This window comes from Eimeria tenella, genomic scaffold, assembly GCF_000499545.2.
Source record: "Eimeria tenella Houghton genomic scaffold, Eth_scaff19, whole genome shotgun sequence".
NCBI classification, from domain to species: Eukaryota; Apicomplexa; class Conoidasida; order Eucoccidiorida; family Eimeriidae; genus Eimeria; species Eimeria tenella.
The window spans coordinates 201,223-222,518 of NW_013541739.1; the positions used below are offsets into that span (position 1 = coordinate 201,223).

Consider the following 21,296-nt stretch of genomic DNA (forward strand, 5'->3'; position numbering starts at 1 on the left):
GCAGTCCTTTGTCTTCATTTGCTGCATGCATTTGTGTCTGCTGATTCGCTGCAGCAGCATTTCCAAAAAGGCGAAAAAGGGAAGTGTGGGGTTTTCAGTTTCGGGATCGACTCCCGCTGCTGAGCTGTCTGTACACCTCAAGGGCGCAGCAGCAAAGTTGAGAAAAGGCCCTCCACCCGCCTTGGCGCATGCAAAGCGCGCGTAGGCAGCAAGCAGCAGCGCGAGAGTTTGCTGCTGCTGCTGCTGCTGCAGCCGGGGGGCCAGGGAGACGTAGATCTGCTGCAGCAGCTGCTGCTGCAGCAGCAGCGGCGCGGAGGCGTCCTTTGCTGCAGTGTGCGCGAGCAGCGCCAAGAGCGGTGGGGTTGTTGTTGCTGCTATGCGGCAGCAGCAAAGCGGCAGCAGGGACTGCAGCAGCAGGGGGTCCCGGAGCTGCAGCCGCTGCAGCGCAGCAAGCAGCAGCACTGCGTCGCTAAGACTCAGCTGCTGCAGCTGCATGCGAATTCCTTCCAGAATGAAATTAATAAAACTGAATTCTCTTTTTCGTGCTGCAGCAAACAGCCGCACCACCTGCACCAGCTGGTGTACAGACACCGCGCCCCGCAGCACGCACCACCGGTACATAAACCCTTCCCACAGCCGCCGCAGCAGCAGCTGTTTGCTGCTGCAGTGCTGCATGCACTGCAGCAGCTCTTCGGGGCCCATTCTGTAAACCCGCTGCAGCCGCGGCAGCTGCGAGCAGCAGACCCGTGCTTGGCTGCACACCTGTCTTGTAGGGCCCGCGGTGTACGTACACTGCGGCCCCCCCCCCGGGGGCAGCAGCTGCTGCTGCTGCACCAGCTGCTGCTGCTGCACCAGCTGCTGCTGCTGCACCAGCTGCTGCTGCTGCACCAGCTGCTGCTGCTGCTGCCGCTGATGCTGCTGCAGCCGCTGCTGCTGCTGCTGCTGCAGCTGCTGCAGCGGCCGTCCCTGCTGCTGCTGCTGCTGGTGGCTTGCGCACTGCTGAGGTGTACGTACACCGCAGGAGGCGCGGGCCGGCGGGCCCAGCAGGCGGGGCAGCAGCATTGTGAGGTGTACAGACACTGCAGCAGGGGCTGGGTGCGGGGCTCACATTAAGGCGAAGGAGAAGGGCTGGCGGGCTGCAGCGGCCCCTGCTGCTGCTGCTGCTGGCGCTGCTGCTGCTGCTGCTGCTGCTGCTGCAGAATGCGCAGCCGCCAACTCCGCACCCACCAACTGGTGAGTCTGCATGTGCTTGCTTACGCAGCGGTCCACACAAGCCTTCTCCCAGACCTCCAAGTGGGGCTCGGGGGGCCCCCGCAGCAGCACTTCGCCCTGGGGCCCCACGCGGCAGCAGCAGCGCGAGAAGCAAAGCTGCTGCATGCGGTTCAGGCTGTCCGTCAGGCCGGTGATCCCAGCCACCAGCGCTTCGCCGCTGCTGAACAAAGAAGCACCCGGGGCCCCCCCCGCGGCCATTCTGCGCCCCCAGCAGCAGCAGCAGCAGCGGCAGCAGGGAGGCGGCGGCGCCAGCAGCAGCAGCAGCGGTTCTTCAAGCTGCTCGCCAGCGCGCGGGAAGTGCAAAACAGATTAACATCGATGCTGCCTCTGGGGCTTCGCCGGATCTGCTGCAGCTGCTCGGGAGAAACTCCTTGTCCAGGCTGCGGCTGCCAGGCAACGCCTTCGCCCCCCAAAAGGCCTCCAATGCCTTTAAACGGATTTACAAAATGCAAACTAATTCTGTTGTCTTCTAAAAAGAAAAAGTGAATTAAATAGGACGACTTGGAGCGGCGGAACACTCTGGAGAAGGCCCCTGGTGCACCAGCCAGGCCTTGCAGTCGGCAGCGCGTTTCTGCCCACGCCCATCGACTATCTTCAACTTATTCGAATGTATTAGTGGCTAAATATCATTTACATATTCAAAATAAACTATTTTCTGCTTTAACTGGGCAAACAAAGGGGCGATCGCCCCCGAGGAGGCCCCGGCACAGCCCCTCAGCGAGTGCTGGGGGCCCCCCGTTCATGTTCGCCTCGTGCGGAAAGCGCGGAGAAATTGATTTAAATATGCTTCTTATCGAAATTATTTAATTTATTTCACATTTATGGAGGCTTAGGTGGAAACAGAGGCGAGATCGCGGCAATTTCGAGCCGCTTTCCGCAGCGGCGGCTGAAATCGACGAAAAACCACAAGAATAAAAGTGATGCAAAAAACGGCTTGAGGTGTACAGACACCTCAACAAATCCGCGACGAGGCGCCACCTTGGTGGACGAAAGCCTGGGAATTCAATTCGAGTACTCTTTGTTTTGTTCCTTTTTTTGATTTTATGAATAAATTGAATTTATTGACTCATGGAAGTCAATTTGGGCTGCGGGCCCTCGATGGCTGCTGTTCGCGGCATCTTCGTGAGACCCCCATTCTACCTACAGCGGTATTTCCTGACTGCAGCTTATCGACGCAGAGGCCCCTCAGCCTCCCAGCTTTCTGCTTCCTGGGCTGACGCAGCAGCACCAGCAGCAGAAGGAGCTTTCGCAGCAGCTGAAACAGCAGCAGCAGCTGCAGCAGGAGCGGCTGCGAGTTGGCAGGGGTGCCTTTGCTTTCCCTGCCAGCCTTCTTACCAGTCTTCGTGTGTTTCCCACAGTCCCCTCCACCACTTCCGCTCCCGCGCATTTGCTTCCAGCAGCAGCAGCAGCAGCAGCAGCAGCGCGGGCAGCAGCAACACAGCGAGCGGCGCCGTCGATACACCGCGCGCGCCCAGCAGGACCTGCGCCAAGACCTCTGGCTGCAAGTCCTGTTCGCTCCTGTGCAGCAGCAGCAGCGGCAGAAGCCGCAGCAGTAGAAGCAGCAGCAGCAGCAGCAGCAGTAGGAAGCATGAAGACAACGTGCACCGCGGGTATTTGTTTGACCGGATTGGGGACTCTCCGCGGTCGGACATCCAGCGGCTTGCTGCTCTGGATTCGCTGACTCTGTGCACGCTGAAGACAGTGCAGCTTCCTGCTGCTGTGCTGCAGAAGCTGCAGCTGCTGCTGCAGCACGTGGGCCGGAAGAAGGACTTGGAGAAGACAGGCCGGCTGCTGGCGCAGAAGACAGCAGCGAGGACTTCAGTGGAGCTTCCGAGGGTGCAGCCTTCGCTGCTGCTGCCGGAGGTGCAGCGGCTAGCTGCTGAGGCTGCAGCGCGGCAGCAGCAGCAGCAGCAGCAGCAGGTGCTGCTGCAGCAGCTGCAGCAGCCGCCGGAGGGCGTCGCTGCGGGGGAGCTGGCCGCTGCGGCGGCGCGCGCAGCAGCAGCAGAAGGCTGTGCTGCAGCGAGCTGGCGAGAGCCGCAGTCTGCGCGGAAGCTGCTGCTGCAGGGCAGAGACACGAAAGTGCTGCGGGCGCTGCCAGGTGCTGCTGCTGCGCTGCTGCAGCAGCTGCCCTGCGAAGGCCGCGAGGCCCAGGAAGCCCTTGCTGCTGCTGAAGACGCGCGGCACCGGCTCTACCGCCAGGTGACCACTGGTCACTCGCCGCTCTCTGCTGCTGCCTGGACGGCCCACCGCTTTGCTGCAGTCTACGCCCCGCTGCTGCGGATCCTCACGGAACTCAAGAGCCGCTGCCCAGACTTCAAACCCCACAGAGTGCTGGAGCTGCATGCAGGTTTTGCTGCTGGGCTTTTGGCGGTGCACGCGGTGTACGGACACCTCCTGCATGCAGACCCTGCTGCAGCGCCCAGGAAGCACGGCAAGGGCCCCGACCCCGCCCTCGCAGCAGCAGCAGCAGCGGCAGCGGAGGAGCCCCCACCAGCAGCAGCAGCAGCAGCAGCAGCAGCAGCAGCGACGCCGTTTGAGTTCATGCTGGCTGTAGAGCCTTCCGAACACTTGGCCAACATCGGCCGCTACTTGACCGCCGACTTGTCGCCCCCAGTTGTCTGGCAAATGGCCCTCTACGACGAGGGGCTGCGCCGCCGCCCGCAGCAGCAGCAGCAGCAGCAGGACGGCGAGGACGACCGCTTTGACTTGGTGCTGCTGCCGCACGTGCTGCTGCGCTCCGTGGAGGGCCAGGCCAGTCGGGAAAGTTTGCTGCGGTCGCTGTGGGGCCGCCTGCGGGCCGGCGGCGTGCTGCTGCTGCTGGAGCGCGGCACAGTCTCTGGCGCGCGGGTTGTGGGGAGTGCCCGCGAGCTCTTCATCAGCGAGCTCGGCAGCAGCAGCAGCAGCAGCAGCGGCAGCAGCAGCGGCAGCGGCAGCAGCAGCAGCAGCGGCAGCAGCGGCAGCAGCAGCAGCAGCAGCAGCAGCAGCAGCAGCAGCTTTTACTTCGTGAGCCCGTGCCCGCACGAGGGCCCCTGCCCGCTGAGCAGCACGGGGAGGGACTGGTGCCACTTCGGGCAGCAGCTGCAGCGGCTGGCGCATGCAGTGTACAGCAAGGGGCGGCGGAGCCGGAGTGTAGAGACAGAGAAGTTCAGCTACTTGGTGGTGCGGAAGGGTGTGGGGCCCCGCAGCAAGTTTGGCTGCGCTGCTGCTGCTGCAGCAGCAGGGGCACCCCCCGAGGCGCTGTCCTTCTTCTGGCCGCGGCTGGTGGGGCCCCCGCTCCGCGGCAGCAGCCACGTGCTGCTGGACTGCTGCAGCAAACCCCACACTTTCCAAAGACTTGCTGTTTCCAAACAAATGCTGCATGCAGCAGGATACAAAAAAGCTCGTGCTGCAGCATGGGGGGACCTGTGGAGACACCCCGCGCGCGTCGTGCGCCCCGACGCCCGGCTGTACGTACACCCCGAGATCCGCGAGGCCGCAGACCGCCGCCTCCGAAGCAAACTGCAGCACGCAGCAGCAGCAGCGGGTTGCGAGAAGGCGCAGAGTGAATGCAATTACGATGCAGTAAAGGGGAGTCAAAGTGAAAGTCGTTTCGAAAGAAAACAAAAATCCCAACTCAACTTGCGAGCTGCTGCAGCACTCGCAGACACCTTCAGCAGGTACTGCGGCCAGTAGGCCCCAGCGCCGTTTTTGGCGTTGCTGCTGCCGCGGGAATTTGCTGCTGCTGCTGCTGCTACTGCTGCTGCTGCTGCTGTTTGTCTGCTGCAGCAGCAGCAGCGGGCACTGCCGAAGGGTGCTTCTTTGTGTGCGCGTTTATCATATTTACAATATTTATATTTGTGTCTTCAATTCTACATCTGTTATTTATTCAATCCGGAAATGTACGGGGGGAGCCATATAAATGTATTCTATAGATGTGCTGCAATTTATATATATATATTATATATATATATATATTTAAATGCGTATAATGAATTTACATATCTAATATATATTATATATATTATATATACATATAATAAATATATTTATAAATATATGTATATATATCTGTGTTTATAGACTGCTTTTTATATATATCTATGCGCTTTTGGGCGTACACTGTACGTACACCTCAGCGCATGTTGAGTGCAAGGACACGCCGAGGAGACTTGGGGCTGTTTTGTTTTCTTTAAAGTTATTTAAAGTACTTTTTAATAAAATTTTGTTTTAAATCATTAGATAAAACAAAGAAGGCAAGGGCCCCCGCGTGCATGCGCATGCAGCTTTGTGGGCCTGTGGGGCCCCACAGCCGCAGCGACTTTGTTGCAGAAAGCTAGCAGCAACATTAGCAGCTTGAGATAAGCCAAAAAGAGTGATGGAGGGGCCGTTTGAGGGGCCTTTTGGCCCCTTTTTTGGCCCCTTTGCATGCACGTTTTGCCTCCTTGTTTGTCATTTAATGCAGAGCATTATTCATCAAAAATCTGATTCATTTTCTGTTTCTTTTGAAGTGCTTTTGCGCTGCTGGCGAGCCAAACTGCAGCGGCTGCGTTCGCGAGGGTAATTCAGTAGAGAAGTCCGGGCTGGCAAGGACTCGTCGCTTTTTTTCAAATTAATTGAATTAATTGAATTAATTTAATTGATTTAATTAATTTAATTGATTTGATTGATTTAAAAATCAAAATAAGTGGAAACAATAGAGAGGCGAAGGCAAGGTGTCCATACAGCGCTTTCTGCGCGTCTGTGGGCGCGGTTGGCGGCGGCGGCCCAGCGCCGCTCTTTAGATTTAAAAATGCGAAATAAAGAAATAAAAATAAAAAAAATAAAATAAAAAATGAAAATTAAATTAAAAATAATAAAAAGAAACGCAGCAGCGGCTGTCGCTGCAGCGCATGCAATGGCTTGGCTGCCGCAGACCGTTGGGTGTGCGGTCTTCTGCAGCAGCGGCAGCAGCAGCTGATGCTGTTGCAGCTTTGCGCTTATTTTTGGAAATTAACTAAATAAATGAAAAGCCTTTTATATTCTTTTTTTAAATTCCTTCTTTAAAAGCAACTTCGGCGCATTTCGAGGAAGATCTGCTGCTGCGCGCGCAGCGTTTCGGGGCTGGCGGCCCAGCAGCAAATTTCAACGTTTGAACTTATTTATAATGGCGGCCTTTCACCGCGAAGTGGCGAAGTACTTCGCCAAGTACGCAGCCTCCGCCGCGGGGGCCCCCTGCAGCAGCAGCAGCAGCAGCAGCAGCAGCATGGCCAGCCTCGTGGCCTTCACTCCTGCTGCACCCCAGCCATCTGCTGTTCGCTCCTTCCTCAGCGAACTCCTTGCCCCCGTTTGGTTCCGCTTCTTCAGAGGCCCTTTGGACAGGTGGAACCAGGCGGCCATTGGCAAGTACTTGAGGGAACAAGGTCAGCAGCAGCAGCAGCAGCAGCAGCAGCAGCAGTGCAGCAGCAGCGGCAGCAGCGGCAGCAGAAGGATGCAGAAAGCATAGGCCGAGCTTAGTGTGACTAATGGATAGGCGTGGGGGTTGGGGTTCTTTGCTGTGGCCTTTGCATGCACACTTTTGCTGCTGCTGCTGCTGCTGCTGCTGTTTCGCATGCACACTTTTGCTGCTGCTCTTTTGCGTGTCGCATTTGGCCGCGGCGTTGAGGTGTACGTACACCGCAGAATGCCGCAGCTGAGCTGCGGAGTCCGCGAGGAAGTGGGGCGAATAAAAGGCAATTTGGGGAGTTTTTAGATGATTTTTTGTCTTTTTTGTTTATTTTCTTTTTTTTTATTTAGTTTTATTTTATTTTATCAGGATTGATGTACGATGACCTTTATTCCGACAAAGAGCCGGTCATTGAGCGCGCGCTGGAGCTTCTGCCCGAAGACTTGGCCACCGCCAGATACCGCAGGATCATGAGAGCCACGCATTTGAATCATGTTCGACTTTATTTGCCTCCAAATGGTAAATTAATTCAAAAAGTAGAAAAGAAAATGTTTTAATTTAGTGGTGAAGTGCGGGGGAACTTGCGGAAGTGGAAGTTTCGGAAAAGTGCTGCGGCGCGCGTTCTTGGGGTGTACAGACACCCCGCGAACGATCGGAGGAATCTAGGGTTAAGTGGACTCATTTGATTAATTAGATGAAAGTAAATTGTTTTTTATAAAGTGCTTTTGCTGCAGAACAAAACTATGATCCTTTTATTCCCTATTTGGCGCCTTATGTCGAAGAGGCGAAGTTTCAGCTGCAAGAAGAGGAGGAGCTGCTGGGCTACCACATGTGGGAGCGCCGGCTGTATTCAGGTGGGCTAGATGGACTCTAAATACTTTTTGCTTCCAAAACTAAATAGTCCTATTGTTTTATTTAACCTCAAATTGTTCTGTTTCATCTTAATCGGCTCAACTCGGCTTCGGCGCACCTGGGGTGTACAGACAGCGCGTAGCTGCGGAGTTCAGTCTCTTCTTTCTTCTCCCTTATCATTTGTTACTGTTTATTTGTTGTTTTTCATATTATATATATTATAGTCTATCATTTATTATTATTTATTTGCTTTTTATGTAACATATTGTGTATTCTACTCTTCTTCTCGTGCCTTTACTGCACTCCTCTGCTGCCCCGTGGCCGTAGAGGAAGCTGCATGTCAGTACCTGTTTTATCTTCTCTGTTATTCTTTTCTATTTTTATTTTCAAGTCTTTATTAAATAGAAGCTTTTCTTCGTTGCAATAAAGCCGTCTTGTGCAGAAAGGCGGTGCAGCTGTCGCTGGCGCATGCACGGCGCGCATGCAGCGGGGTCTGGGGTGTACGTACACCGCAGCACAGCGGCTGCCGCGCGTGTCTGCAGGCGGCTGCACCGGCCTCGGGGACTTCGAACCTGGAATGCACTTTTTAGTTTCTTTTCCAAACATGTATGGGGGCGGGGGGGGGGCCCACAACAAGGCTCACTTGTCTTCTTTAGTCCCCAGCAAAGCCCCCTTCTGCGGACTTCGCCAAAAACAATAAAAACTCCAAACTCCAAACTTGCATGCATGCGCAGACTCGCGCCTTTGTTGAGGCTCGTATGTGCAGCATATGTATATATATATTATGTGTATAATATGTATGTATTATAATATATAATATGTATATATTATATATACACAATATACCTATATTATATATATTATATATATTATATATATATATGTATACATTGTGTATATAATGTGTATATATTATATTTGTAATATATATATATTGTGTATATATTATATATTATATGTACAATATGCATATATCATGTATATAATATATATAATATATATATTATGTGTGCGTGTGCAAACAACTATAAAATATGTGCATGGGCACGCAGAGACTCCGTGTGTCTGTACACCTAGGCTCCGGATACGTTCCGGAGCACCTCCTGCGCTACTGCTGCAGCAGCTGCTGCTGCTGCAGTTGCTGCTGCTGCTGCGGCGGCGCGTGTTTATTTCTCTTTTTTGCGCAATTCCGCATTTCCGTGATTCCAAATTCGCGGCTTTCAAAAGAGAAACAAAAGCCTAAACCTCGCTAGGAACTGCAGCTACAAACCCGCGTGGCAAACCCTAAACCCGGCACACTTTTCAATTAGATGCTTTCGCTTGAAGAGGTGTATGTACACAGCGTTACGAACTGCAAATGTAGATCTGCATTAGGTAAATATTTGTGCATGCAGATATGTACAGAAGTACAAAGTTATATTTATATTCATATTTATATTATGTTTATTTATACTTATTTATTTTTATGTATTGTGAACACTTCAAGTTTATCTACTTCACATTTGTAAAGCGGCAGATCTGCTGCAGAGGCCAGCAAACTATTCTAGCTAAAGATAAATAAGAGATAAATAAACAATGAATTACAAATGAATAAAGAATGTATTAGAAATGAATTAAAAATGAATTGGAGACGAATTAGAGATAAACAGAAGAAGAATTGGAGGTAAAGAGGACTGGCAGGAGGTGTACATACACCCGAAAAGCAACGCCAGAGCTCCACGCAAAAAATTAGTCTGGCTTTTGACGTTGTGAGAGGCACAAAAAATCTTTCAAAATAAGGAAGTTCAATATTATTATTAAGTAACATTATTATTTAAATAATATTATCATTTAAATAATAATATTAAAGCTGGAGGGAGCAGCAGCAGCCCTGGGACCCGCTGCAGAAAGCTGGAGAAATTCAAAGACATACAATAAGTACACGGAGAGTGCACATGCATGCACTGCTGCAGCAGCAGCAGCGCATGCAGCAGCAGCGCAAGCGCGTGCACTGCTGCTGCAGCAGCAGCAGCTGCTGCGACGCTAGAAACAAACACGAAACGCAAATTGAACCTTCAACGCAAAAACTAAAGAGAGTCTTCTGCGGCTCCACAGCTGCTACTGAAGCTGCAGCAGCAAAAGGCAAATCCTTTCATTTATCTTTTCCAAAATGCACAAAAGTGTTCAAGTGTACACGCATGCATGCATGCGCACATGTGGGGTCTTGAAGTGCATGCAAGTGCGTCTTCGATCCGTTTCAATACATCAGCAAAGCATATACACATCTCCAAATGTGTATTTATGTACCTAGACATTTATATTATATATTTATATATATATATATTTATTATATATATTTATATATATAAGTGGGACTTTTATAAATGATCAAATTCACATTCCTTGCTGAGCATTTTGCACATGCGGGTGTGCACGCGAGGTGTCCGTACACCTCACGAGAGTTCATCTGCATTTCAAATTTCGACTTGCTCAGTGCATTTTTATTTATTGCAGCTTTTCTGCGGGCGTTTTAATTCTTTTTTTTTGCTTCTTGCGCGTCGCCAGTGCTCGTGCTTCTGCTGCTGCTGCTGCTGCTGCTGCCTTCTTGCTGCTTCCCCTCTCCCCTCCCGCCTGCACTTCTGCATGCACTTTTATTTGAAGACATTTGCAAAGTTGCTTCTTTGGTTTGTCTTTTGTCGTCCCCTTGTGCTTCAGCCTCTTCGCTGCTGCGGCTGCGCTTTCCCTTCCCCCCTCTCCCACGTTCCCGCTGCTGCTGCTGCTGCTGCTGCTGCTTTTGCTGCTTGGTTGCTGCTGCTGCAGCAGCGGCTTCTTCTCCATCTGTGCTGCCGTTGCGCCCCCGCTTTCCTGTCCTATCCCACTTATCCTTTGTGTCGCTCCGCGCGTGCCGCTGCTGCTGCTGCTGCTGCCGACGCCGCCGCTGCTGCTGCTGCTGCTGCTGCGTGTCGGCTGCTGCTGCGTCTTGGGAGGCCGCAGCTGGCGCGTCTTCTGCGCTGGATTCGGAGTCTTCTGGAAGCAAATTGTTTGCTGCACTTGACTCCTTTCTGCTTTCTTTTTTCTCCTCCGAAGAGCCACTTTGGCTGTCCGTCAACTCTTCAGATTCTGACTCTGTCTCCGACTGTTTGCTTTTCAGCCGCCGCCGCGCGGCCTGTCCATACACCGCAGCAGGGTCCCACTCGGTGTCGCTTTCGTCGGTGCTGGACTCGAAGGGGTCCTTCGAGAACAGCAGCATGCATGCGTTGCTGCTGCTGCTGCTGCTGCTGCGGCCGCCGCTGCTGCCCGCAGCCAGCGCGCCCTTCTTCGGCCTCCTGCTGCTGCTGTTGCTGCTGCTGCTCGTGCTGCTGCTGCCGCCGCTCTCCCGCTCGCGCTTTTCTTGCCTCAGCCGCTTCCGCTCCAGAGCCACCTCCAGCAGCATGTGGTAGCTGCAGCAGCAAAAGAAAAAAATTAGTCAAATGAAACAATCACCAACGAGAATGCGAAAGAGCTGCTGCAGCAGCTGCTGCTCATGCACTGCTGCAGCTGCTGCTGATGCACTGCTGCAGCTGCAGCAGCTGCTGTTGATGCACTGCTGCAGCTGCAGCAGCTGCAACAGCTGCAGCAAAGCAGGTAGAGGCACAAGGGGCGCAGCAAGCGGAAGCCCTAGACCAGTGGACCACTGCCGGGTGACCAGTGGACACTTCTCCGGACCTGGGGGCCCCTGGGGGCCCCTAAGTGTTTAAAAGTGTTTTTAAATTTAATTAATTTTCAAGTCTTTGCGCTAACTGGCCCACCGCGTGGCCCTGGAGTATCTTATGGGCTGGGCCCTGCGGCCAAAACGCAAATCCGAGACTTCAAGAGAATCTGAATCTTCTTCTGAAGAATTGTCTTTAATAACAATCACCTCTTTGGGCTCTTCGCCCCTCCCCAGCTCCGGGGGGGGCCCTGCTGCTGCTGCTGCAGCAGTAGCGCATGCGTCTGCGGCCATTCCGGTGTCTGTACACTGCAGCGCGCTGCACACGGCGCGGCCCGAGGACGCAGCCATCGCACTGCTGCTGCTGCTGCTGCTGCTGCTGCTGGGGCATGCAACGGGAGGGCCAGGGGCTGAGCGTGGCCTTCAGGTCCCTCGCCGAGTTGCGCACAAGTCGAAGCAGCAACAGCCGCGAGCGGCGAAGAGGGGGCAGCAGAAGCAGCGCTGCAGCGCGGGCAGCAGCAGGCCAAGAGGCTTCGAAGATGGGGCCCGATCTTCGGGATAAAGGGAAATAAATGGCCACTTTAAAGCAAAGAAGAAGCAGCTGAGGCCCCCAGCTGCGCCCCCAGCGAAAACGCGGCTGTGGGAAAGCCCAGGGAGCCGCTGCCGCCCCCGCCAGCGCTGCTCAGAAAGCTGCAGCAAACGCGCGGAATAGACCCACGCTGCATAGCAGAGAGCTGTGTTGCGTTTTGGGACGGGCAGAGCCGGCTGGGCGGCCGCTGCGAGGCCCTCGAGCGCGAGTTCCTGCGATGTGCAAAGCTGGGTACTCGAGGAGGAGTACGGGGAAAGTGACCAGAAGGAAAGAAACCACGGCCTAGTCAGTGTGAAGCAGCCAACCAAAAAAAATGGACAAGGATTTTAATGCGCTTGTGCCTTAAATGCAACTAAAGTTGTGCGAGGTCGTGCGTTGCAAAAGCTGTTCGATTTCTGGTGTACATGCACCTCAGGGCCCGCCGCCGAAAGCCATGACGCCGACCGTTTGGAACGATTGACCCATTTGAATAGAAAGGGCGAACCAAAATAATAAATCGCGGCAGCTTTTTGAAAGTATAAAGCAGAACTTTTAATTCCGAAGGACCGCTAGACAGCAGTTTACCCGGCCACGTGCTTCTTTCTGAACACGCCAAGAGCAGGAAGCTGAGCACCTTAGCGATCCGCTCAAGACAAATAGAGAACAAACAAAACAATCATGTTGAATGTCTTCATTTATGCCTAATTGCATGGTCAAAATGCAGCGAGAGGCCCTCTAACTGTTCAGTGGAAGCTGCTGCCTGTTTTTGGCAGCGCCGGAACCACAAGAGGCAACGTGGGACTTGTATAGGCAAAATTCTCCCTCGTGATCCGCTTAAGCCTATTCAGTGCATGCAAAGTTCTATTTTTTATTTTTATTTTTTGTTTAAGCCGCATTCACCTTTTATTCGCGCTGCACGAGTGTAGCAGCAGACCCCAGGCAATGCAAGCCCCTGGCAGTATAATAACACGCCCAGTTCCTCTCTTGGCTTTGCTGCTGCTGCTGCTGCTGCTGCTAAGCGGGGCTGAACTTAACTGAGCCATTAATATCTTAGTAAGAAGGCGGCGCTGCTTCTCGTTTATCAATTTAAATAGTTCAAATTTCAAAAGAAGGATCCTAAAGCCCTTATGTCCTCGCAGCGCCTTTAATGTCTTATTAATGGCATGCATAGTGAAGCTCCTGTAGTTCTTAGTTAGTCCTCGTGCTGCGGGCAATGCAGCAGGAGCAGCAAAGAGCTGCTGCTGCAGCGGGAGCAGCAAAGGGCTGCTGCTGCAGCGGGAGCAGCAAAGGGCTGCTGCTGCAGCGGGAGCAGCAAAGGGCTGCTGCTGCATGCAGCTGTGTTGCTGCTGCTGCTCTATTGGCCCAAGCTGCTGCGCCAGTTCAAGTTATGTAAGTGAGAGTTTAATTTATCTTTATTTACTTTCAAGTTTAGTGTTTCTCGAACTTGTACTTTGCCAGTTTTAAGTGTTTGCATTATTCATTTATATTCATTATGAATTAATTCCACCTTCGTTTTTGTCTTAGCCTCAAAACAGTCAAAAAAGAATCCAGACTTACTGGGGTCTTCTTATCTATAAGAAATCCACAGCAGCCGCTGCAAGCCTCGGCTAGGCAAAAGCTCTTGTGTAGCAAATACTAAATAATGCATTATTAGAAGCAGCTTTTTGAATCCTTGAGCTTTCATAATGACTTAGATGCAGTGAGAGCCCTCAGTGGCAAAACTCTGCTGAATTTAATATGGTGAAGACTCTTTTGCATGGAACGCAGTGGCAAGAAACTCTTTTGAATTCAACTGCTTCCCATCTTGCTGATCCTCCGGGAAAGCCGCCTTAACCACCATTTAAGCCACCAGGAGAATTTATTTTTTAATTAAAAGAATTTTTTCACAAAAGTGCAGCAAATGAGCAGCTTTCCGATGAGGATGCATGCAAAACGGCAATTCAAATTGTGCAGCATCATGGAGCCAAGAAAACAGAAACACAAGACCGCATTTGAACAAATATGCCTAAAAATAGTAAACACGAAAAAGCGTTTAGCAATAAAAACTATACTGAGGAGTGGAAAGTTATTTGCGTATCGACGAAGTTTAGGTATTGACGAATATTTTTGAAAATACCGATAACTGCGGTAGGAACATTCGGAAAAATTAAGATACAAAAGCCAGCCTCACTTAATTGGAAGCGCAGCCTTTAAAGAGTATCCTAATGGTAGCAGAAAAACCAAAATAAAAGCATAAGAATCACTTCGGCTGGTTCTTCAGAACATTCAACTCATCTTTTCTAGCAATTCTCTCAGGCTACACTTTTTCTGTTCCTTTTGTGCTGCCCACAGCAACAGTTGTTACCTAATTTACTTCAGTTGCCCTGATCCGGCTCAGACCTGTAGAGGAATATGCCCGGAATATGCCAAAATCTGCCAATCACCCTGCTGGCTGGCTTGCGGCATTTTTCTTGGATCCGTCAAAGTCTGCACTGCCTTCTTCATGCAATGCATAAGTAAGGTATTTAAAATTGTATAAAAGCTCTCTCACACACATAGGGCTAAAGTCCAGAGGGCCCACGGCTATAAGGATTCACGCACCTGCTGCACTGCCAGGTGCAGCCAGAATACTGGCTTACTCAGAGTTGTCTAGTGCTTGTAGCCCTTTGATTGCAGTGTGCAGCCGTTTTTAGCATTATATACTGCACTGAATGCAAAGTAACTGCATGGTCTTCCTGTTTCACTCATTTGAAAGAACTATTTCACAGCTGCACCACACCGTCGTGTAGATCCAGCTCCACGCCTTCATATATGGGAAAGCGGCACTAAAGCTGTATTTTTCTTTGTTTTTATAAGGTTTCTTTGTACTTTCTGTCGCTCTGGCACTCCATGCTGTACATTTGACACTGCTTGCCCATCAAAAAGCACTTACAATGACACTCTCCAAGTGAACCGACCTCAGCAGAGAGAACAAAGTCGGCGCAGAACTACGAACGAATGTTAAGACAAAATAAACACCGATTCAGAACAACAGGTTAAAAAGCAAGCTGAGGAGGGCGACGGCACACTTCATATCCAAAAAAGCTGCCACCAGCCTCCAAGGAAGATCTCGCTGTCCTATAAAGGGAATCCCGTGTATTGTAAAAGGGCTCCATATTCTTTAAAACCTAGCTTTTTTGTGTCCAACCAAACATCCACAACTAGCTGCTTTGTTTCTGCAGCGAGGGACCTGTAGCGATTACGGAGGTCTTTCGACTGTGATTGTGATATTGATGCAGCTTCCATTTGACTGCAGGAAGAAAAACAATATACAGCAGTGTTGCAGAAAGTTTACAGGAGAAAACCTAATTTCCCAATATAGGATAGGAAGAAACCCACACATAATGGGCAGTTTGGATTGATCACACAACCTCCTCAAAAAGGAACTGCAAATTGCACATTTCCTTTCCTCTTACATTCTGTTTCAATGTGGACGTAAAGTAGCTTTCAGGGCCTCATGGGGCTGTTGCTTTGCTGTGCGGAATTGGCAAACTCCATGTTGAGACTACAGAACAGATATAAAGCTTTTCGGGTGCATAATCAGGCCTAGTGAGTGTGGACACAAGGACTCATGGAACTGTTACAAACTGGCCGCCAGATATGCAAAGTGACACATGCATACAGTATTAAGCCTATACTGTGGACCTCCAGGCTTTGGCATATTATTGAAGCCCTCAACAGTGAGATGTCCAGGAGGAATCTGGAGAGATATTAGCCTGATGCTTTTTCTAAAACAGAGGCAGTCAGCGAAACGGGAGTGAACTTCGTCGCAGAGAAACACTGATTCTTTAGAATCACTGCCTTTCGCCGAAGTGACTCAGACAGATTTTAGAGTTCAAATCACCCTTGGCCCATGAGAACTTGCCAAGGGCCACCCTTTGCTTCCCATCTTTCCAATTCCGCAATCTTACTTGGATTATTTCTATATTGTGGCTTGGGGGCGCTGCAGCGTTGACTGAGTTGTGCTTTCCCTCCCCCCGCATATAAGGTAGCGACTGTCAATTACTACGTAGCCGGCTTGAAAAAAAGCAGCAAAATGCTGTAAAATTGAAGAAGCTGAGGGTAAAACGTTTTGTAAGATTCGGGTACGGACTGTGGCTAAACTGGAGAGCCTGAGGCTGGCGCTGGCCGTTGTTCATACTCATGAATAGAGCGGCAGCCGGTATTTGAAGAAATAAACATGTAACTGTGGGGCAGAAATTCAGTAAAAAGTTGAACTACTTAAGCCATGGAGCGAGGGAGAGGGGGGGGGCCCTTGGTGAGCTTGGCGAGAAGCCTGTTTAGGTTGGTTGCGCCACAACACATGCAAGTTGTTCTTGTTGGTCCTTCCGTGTGCATTTGTTTTCGGCATTATTGTAAGCACCCAGCCTGTTCAATTATGTCTGTCTGCGTGCTGCGTCTTTCTTTCTAGTCAACAAACCCACCGCAGCAGTCCTACCCTCTGTTTCTACCCGCTTCCGTTGTACGGGAGCCGCCGCCGTCGGCCAGACGAAGCGCCTCCTGTGTACGCGTCATAACATAGAATTAAAATTAATTTAAAAGTACAAATTACTGCAAACCTAAGGATGGCAAAACCTAGGGAACATGCAAGACTCGAAAAGGTGGGTACTCGCCGCTGCGGAAACATGAACGGCAACGCACGCGGGATTGTTATTTGATTCAGCTAATTGTGCCCAGTTGAAGCAAATATGAAGGGCCATCTCAGCACAAAGAACAGCATGATCGAAGGACTGCTGCAACAGTAGCGACGGGAGCCGCTCCCGATCCACGTTTTCTCTACGATTTTAAGTTACACGGGTGTGTATATTGGTTCTCTAACTGTGTCGTGCCTTCTCGCCTCTGCGTTGAGTTTGAATGATTACAGTGCACTGGGATTTGACTGTGCTCAGTGTTCACTTCATCTTTCATGCGTTTGCCACTCTCGTGCACATCACAGGAGCTGCTGGGTCTGCAACAAGACAGGGAAGGAAAGGCAAATGACGACGAGCATGACGTCTATGCAGAGAAATGGGATACAGACATATCGCACTGGAGAGGGCGAATCAAAGGGCCTGTAAGTTACTGGGCACGCTCACGCAGGAGCGCGCGGGTTTCAATATGCAGACACATATCCGATCATCTCACAGCAACTTTGGATGTAGGAGTTTCCATATACGTATGCGTGCTAATAAGCGTTTTTGTGGCTACACGAATTCATTGTATACGATAGTATATGTACTCATTAAGACGTAGCTCCTCCATTTATATTATGGGCGTGAGTAGCGATCGATCCGAATACAGAAGCTTTCATATTCGTCATTAGTTTTGCTTCGAACTGCACGTGAATGGAAAAATGCTTATGTTTGGCTTGCAGTTAGACACGCCGTACGAAGGAGGCGTCTTCATACTCGACATTAACATTCCCTCCGATTATCCGTACAACCCTCCCAAGGTACACTTCAGCTTTCACTTGTTTCTTTGGTTCGGCGCCGACTGTGGCAACAATAACATATTTCTGTAGTCCTAGCTGCTAAGTTTTTTGCCAAGGCACTCGTATCCATCATTTTTGACCTTCAGATTGCTGCTTTTGCGCTTTACATCGCCGCCTGTATATAGGGTGCCTAGACTATGAGCTGGAAGCTGTTCGCCGGTTTGTAGCTCTTCCTTTTTTTTTCTTATTTCTTACGTTTACTGGTTCTGCATGAAATAAGTTTGCCGCGCTGTTTCGGTGCATCCGCTCCGCCCTTGTTTGGTGTGTCTCTATATTCATTTGCTCCCCAGTCTGTTTCACTTCTTTATGTTCACGTAAAGGCGGTCTTTTGGTCCATGGTTGTGGCTGTCTGCAGATAAACTTCGTGACGAAGGTGTGGCACCCGAACGTGTCGTCTCAGACAGGTAAGGGACACGAGAAAAACTTCTTGGATATCCAGCAGTAGCAGCCTCGTCCTGCACTTACTTTCCAGGGCGCCGCGGCATTAGTTAATGTTGATGAGCAGTTAGTTGGAATTATTGTCTTCGAATTGCTTCTACTTTTTGATTTTAGGTGCCATTTGCCTTGATATTCTCAAACATGAATGGTCCCCTGCATTGTCCATAAGGACAGCTTTGCTTTCAATTCAAGCCATGCTTGCGGACCCCGTGCCTACAGTAAGTTGCACACTATATCTGTATCACTTTGCCCCTTTTATGATTGTTTGGTGAAAAAACTCCATGCTGCTCTGTGCAGCAGTGAGCACATACCCGTCCCAGCGAACCGAGCATTTGCAGCTCTGAGCGATTTATCTGATTTTTAACCACTTTTGCCGCACAGTTTGAATCAGCTCCTCCAAATGCCTAGATTTTAGGCCCCACATATTTATTTCTCAGGATCCTCAAGACGCAGAAGTCGCCAAAATGCTCATTGAAAATCCAGATCTGTTTCAGAAGACCGCGCGGTAAGCTTCTCCACATGTTTTACTTTGTTACAGGTTGAAGACTTATCGCATGGGGTTCAGGATTCGTTGCTGTCTTACCAACGTTGCAGGGAGGCCCTTAGTGTAAACTGCTTGAATCCAACATTTTGTTTGTAATCTGGGGCTCTTTTGGGGTCTTTGATGCCTGGGGCTTAGGGTTAGGGTTTAAGGTTCAGGGTTTGACTTCCGGCGTTTCTGCTGTAGCCACTGGACGGAAACGTTCGCCATGAACTCTACAGAATCACAGGAAGATAAGGTGGGTTACTCCACTGCGTAAATAGAGCTGTTATGAAATCAAGAGGAAATAAAATGGACGAGCAAGCGTTAAATATGAACATGTCAACTGCTAGGTGCATGCAGGTTAAGAAGCTGGCGGACATGGGATTCGACAAGGAAACCGCTCGAGTAAGAGGCACCCCAAAACCAACCGCATCAAATGCATGCTGCCTCGATGGCTGTCGTCAACATTTGCTTTTACAAAAGAAATGATGATATAAAAGGGATGCACTGACAATTCGCGGAGAGAAATAGACTCAGTACATCTGGATTCAGGCTAGATTGTGGGCAGTTCCGTAACGTGAAGTTTTCAGAGAGGCTGACTGAATTTTCGTTGAATATTTTGTTCCACATTCAGAGATGCTGCACATTAGTTTTTGTCGTTGCTACTCTCCTCCCTGTGCCATCCGGTTTTTGTCCCGGTTATTTTGTTGATTGTTTGTTGCTCGTGTTACTCGTGTTTGTCATTACTTATTTTGGCCCTTCTTTACTGCACAGGTGTTGCGAATACCTGAAGTTGTTATTGTCGTGCTTTTTTTTCGCTTCAGACGGCGCTGATGAATGCAAATTGGGATGAGACATCGGCATTGAATTCTTTGCTGGGGTAAATTTTCATTTCTTGGCAGCGGGAAGGAAAAACGGGAGGAAGATAAAGGGGGCAGACTGCTGCAATTCAGCAAAACGAGACGGACAGAGACGGACAAAATGAACTAGACCTCCCAAGTTAAAACTGAGGCAAATGACAAAGTTTCACCACTCCTTTTCACCAACATTTGGTCGCACCAGCAACTGTTTATTGCATTTCACGCACAAGACGCTAGTCGTCCCAGAAGTTCACGGAGTGCTGTGCAGTCAGCCTTCTTGTTCGTTGGTGGATGTTTAATTCAAGGCTCAGAAAGAACAGACATACGCGGTGCATTGTTGCTCCTACGGATATCGGGGATGCAAGATACGGGATGCGCCTATTGTCTTCTTTATTGAAATATGAACAAGTAAGTTAACAGACGTCGGTCAGGAGTACCATTTTATTCTGTGGCGGTTGGGTCACCCTTCCAGCTGCTCCTTCATACCACTCTCATTTCCCCACCGTAGTGCTGTCTGTTTTTGCTAGCCTTCCGCACGACGTCTTTGCCCATTTGAAACAGAGCTCTACAGTCACAGAGCATGCACGTATTTGCTTGCGGCGGCAGCCAGGATATGAGGATTAATGAGTGAAAGCCACGCTTGCGGCGCCCTGGACGTCCGTTCGTGTCAGTCGGTAGTAGACATATGTGTTTATTTAAGATTTGGTACTTTTCTTTCCCTTTTCTGTAGCGGAAAGAGGAGAGCCAGATAACAGCCTGGTAGACAGTGCAGGCCGAAGGGCCTGAGGTGGAATTGCGCGTGTTTTCATCCCCATTTTTTGTTTTGTCGAGACGAAACTTAGTCATATCAGACCATTTAGTTATACGCCGAATACGGATTGTGTCGAACTGAAGCCACCGCAACAGTCAACTTTTTCCTTACAAGGTCCCCCCCCAGCTTTTAAAGGAAAGTGGCAGTGGCGAAACACCTCACAGCTTGTACTGAGTACCTGTACATGCATCCTGAAAGTACATTTGCGCTTTTTGGGTAGACCTGCGTAGGCTTCATATTTACGCTGAATGCTGTGGTGCGTTCGTTAGGTTTGCGTAACTATCCTCAATTACGTGAGCAGGAGCAGCTTCAGGGGTGATTTGCTGCACACTGCGAGACGAGGAAGGGAACACATCTTTGCTTGTTTGCGCGTGAAACCTTTATTTTGTCTGTATTCATTTGCTTGTGCAAGATATTAATTAGAAAAAGTGACGGGGGCGGCCCCGAAGTCTACACATCATTCAGTGCATACGATTTTGGATATGCAAAGGCACCTATGAAACGCACCCATATACTATGCGTATACTTGAACAAACAGTTGTTCGTTTGCCAAGGCTTGGTTCGTTTGCCAAAAATTACATTCCCGTATTTGAATTCTTATGAAAGCGTTCATGGATGTTTAAACTTAAGCCGATTCCGATTCCAACACTACACGTGCCTACCATTTTCTACTTCAAAACAGCCCCTCCGAACCCTCTTGGAGTAAGTGCAAGGCTTCTTGGCGTGTTGGCGCTTCTGGGAGTCGTGCATACTTTGTTCGTGCTGAGGGCTTGTGTTGCATTTGCACTTACTGTGTTCGCTTGTTTTTTCGGAAGAGGCAAGGAGACTAAAGAGGTGCACCTGTTTGGGATAGCAGAGGCGGGCTGCATTCTGCTATGAGGGCCGTCGCGGCCACGAGCTCTTTGCGTGCGCATTGTGTTTATTTCCCTTATTGTTTTTGAAGCTTCGTCCTTCAAGAACGACAAACGTTCATTTTGGTTCGATAGGTCATTGGCGCGCTCCTCCTGGCGATTCAACTCTAAGAGCAAGCTTGAATTTCGCTCTCGCAAATGCGCTATTTCTGTCTTGTTTTCGGCAACAGTCTGCGACACAAGAACCGTAAAGCAGTCATAAATCGACTGGCACGAGAAAATGGAATGTCGGAAGCGAAAGTCACCTAAGACGTGCCGGCCAGGCAAGGGCTAAGAACCAGTCCATTATTTGGTGCAACGAAGATGTTTTCCTTCGAAATCTTTCCTCATAAGCAACACGAAGATAGTACTTCAGTAATGAAGTGAAAAATTAGGATTCTCGAAGTGCGCTTTACCATTCTTGCGATGGATAGCTGCGTTTCGAGGGCTTCAATGCGTTCTTGGGTTCTCGACCTGACAAATTCTTTTTCCTGAGAAGTGAAGAGAAAGCAAATTTGAAGTGTGA

General features: G+C 50.1%; 6 protein-coding genes across 6 annotated transcripts in view; 3 read left to right on the forward strand and 3 right to left on the reverse strand.

Moving 5' to 3' along the window:
• Window positions 1-1,062, reverse strand: part of ETH_00007840 (CRN (Crooked neck) protein, related) — a gene marked incomplete at both ends in the record, with an annotated part of 7,605 nt that extends 6,543 nt beyond the window's left edge. The window contains one exon of the mRNA XM_013374051.1: window positions 112-1,062. Coding sequence (XP_013229505.1) covers window positions 112-1,062 — 951 coding nt within the window. The remainder of the gene's footprint in view (window positions 1-111) is intronic.
• A 42-nt stretch (window positions 1,063-1,104) lies between these two features.
• On the reverse strand, window positions 1,105-1,470 carry ETH_00007845 (uncharacterized protein; the record flags this gene model as incomplete). Its single annotated transcript, XM_013374052.1, has 1 exon — window positions 1,105-1,470. One exon carries the CDS (start codon window positions 1,468-1,470, stop codon window positions 1,105-1,107), a length of 366 nt encoding a protein of 121 aa, XP_013229506.1.
• An 870-nt stretch (window positions 1,471-2,340) lies between these two features.
• On the forward strand, window positions 2,341-4,944 carry ETH_00007850 (uncharacterized protein; the record flags this gene model as incomplete). Its single annotated transcript, XM_013374053.1, has 1 exon — window positions 2,341-4,944. One exon carries the CDS (start codon window positions 2,341-2,343, stop codon window positions 4,942-4,944), a length of 2,604 nt encoding a protein of 867 aa, XP_013229507.1.
• A 1,450-nt stretch (window positions 4,945-6,394) lies between these two features.
• On the forward strand, window positions 6,395-8,225 carry ETH_00007855 (Ubiquinol-cytochrome c reductase complex 14 kDa protein, putative; the record flags this gene model as incomplete). The annotated part of the gene is made up of 4 exons (XM_013374054.1): window positions 6,395-6,650; window positions 7,043-7,192; window positions 7,408-7,527; window positions 8,068-8,225. The coding sequence occupies 4 exons, from the start codon at window positions 6,395-6,397 to the stop codon at window positions 8,223-8,225; spliced, it is 684 nt and encodes a 227-aa protein (XP_013229508.1).
• Window positions 8,226-10,034: 1,809 nt separating this feature from the next.
• On the reverse strand, window positions 10,035-11,543 carry ETH_00007860 (uncharacterized protein; the record flags this gene model as incomplete). Its single annotated transcript, XM_013374055.1, has 2 exons — window positions 10,035-10,944; window positions 11,293-11,543. The coding sequence occupies 2 exons, from the start codon at window positions 11,541-11,543 to the stop codon at window positions 10,035-10,037; spliced, it is 1,161 nt and encodes a 386-aa protein (XP_013229509.1).
• A 4,800-nt stretch (window positions 11,544-16,343) lies between these two features.
• Window positions 16,344-19,093, forward strand: ETH_00007865 (ubiquitin-conjugating enzyme, putative; the record flags this gene model as incomplete). The annotated part of the gene is made up of 9 exons (XM_013374056.1): window positions 16,344-16,379; window positions 16,715-16,831; window positions 17,132-17,209; window positions 17,604-17,652; window positions 17,801-17,904; window positions 18,124-18,191; window positions 18,414-18,465; window positions 18,570-18,614; window positions 19,034-19,093. 9 exons carry the CDS (start codon window positions 16,344-16,346, stop codon window positions 19,091-19,093), a joined length of 609 nt encoding a protein of 202 aa, XP_013229510.1.
• Window positions 19,094-21,296: the final 2,203 nt, after the last annotated feature.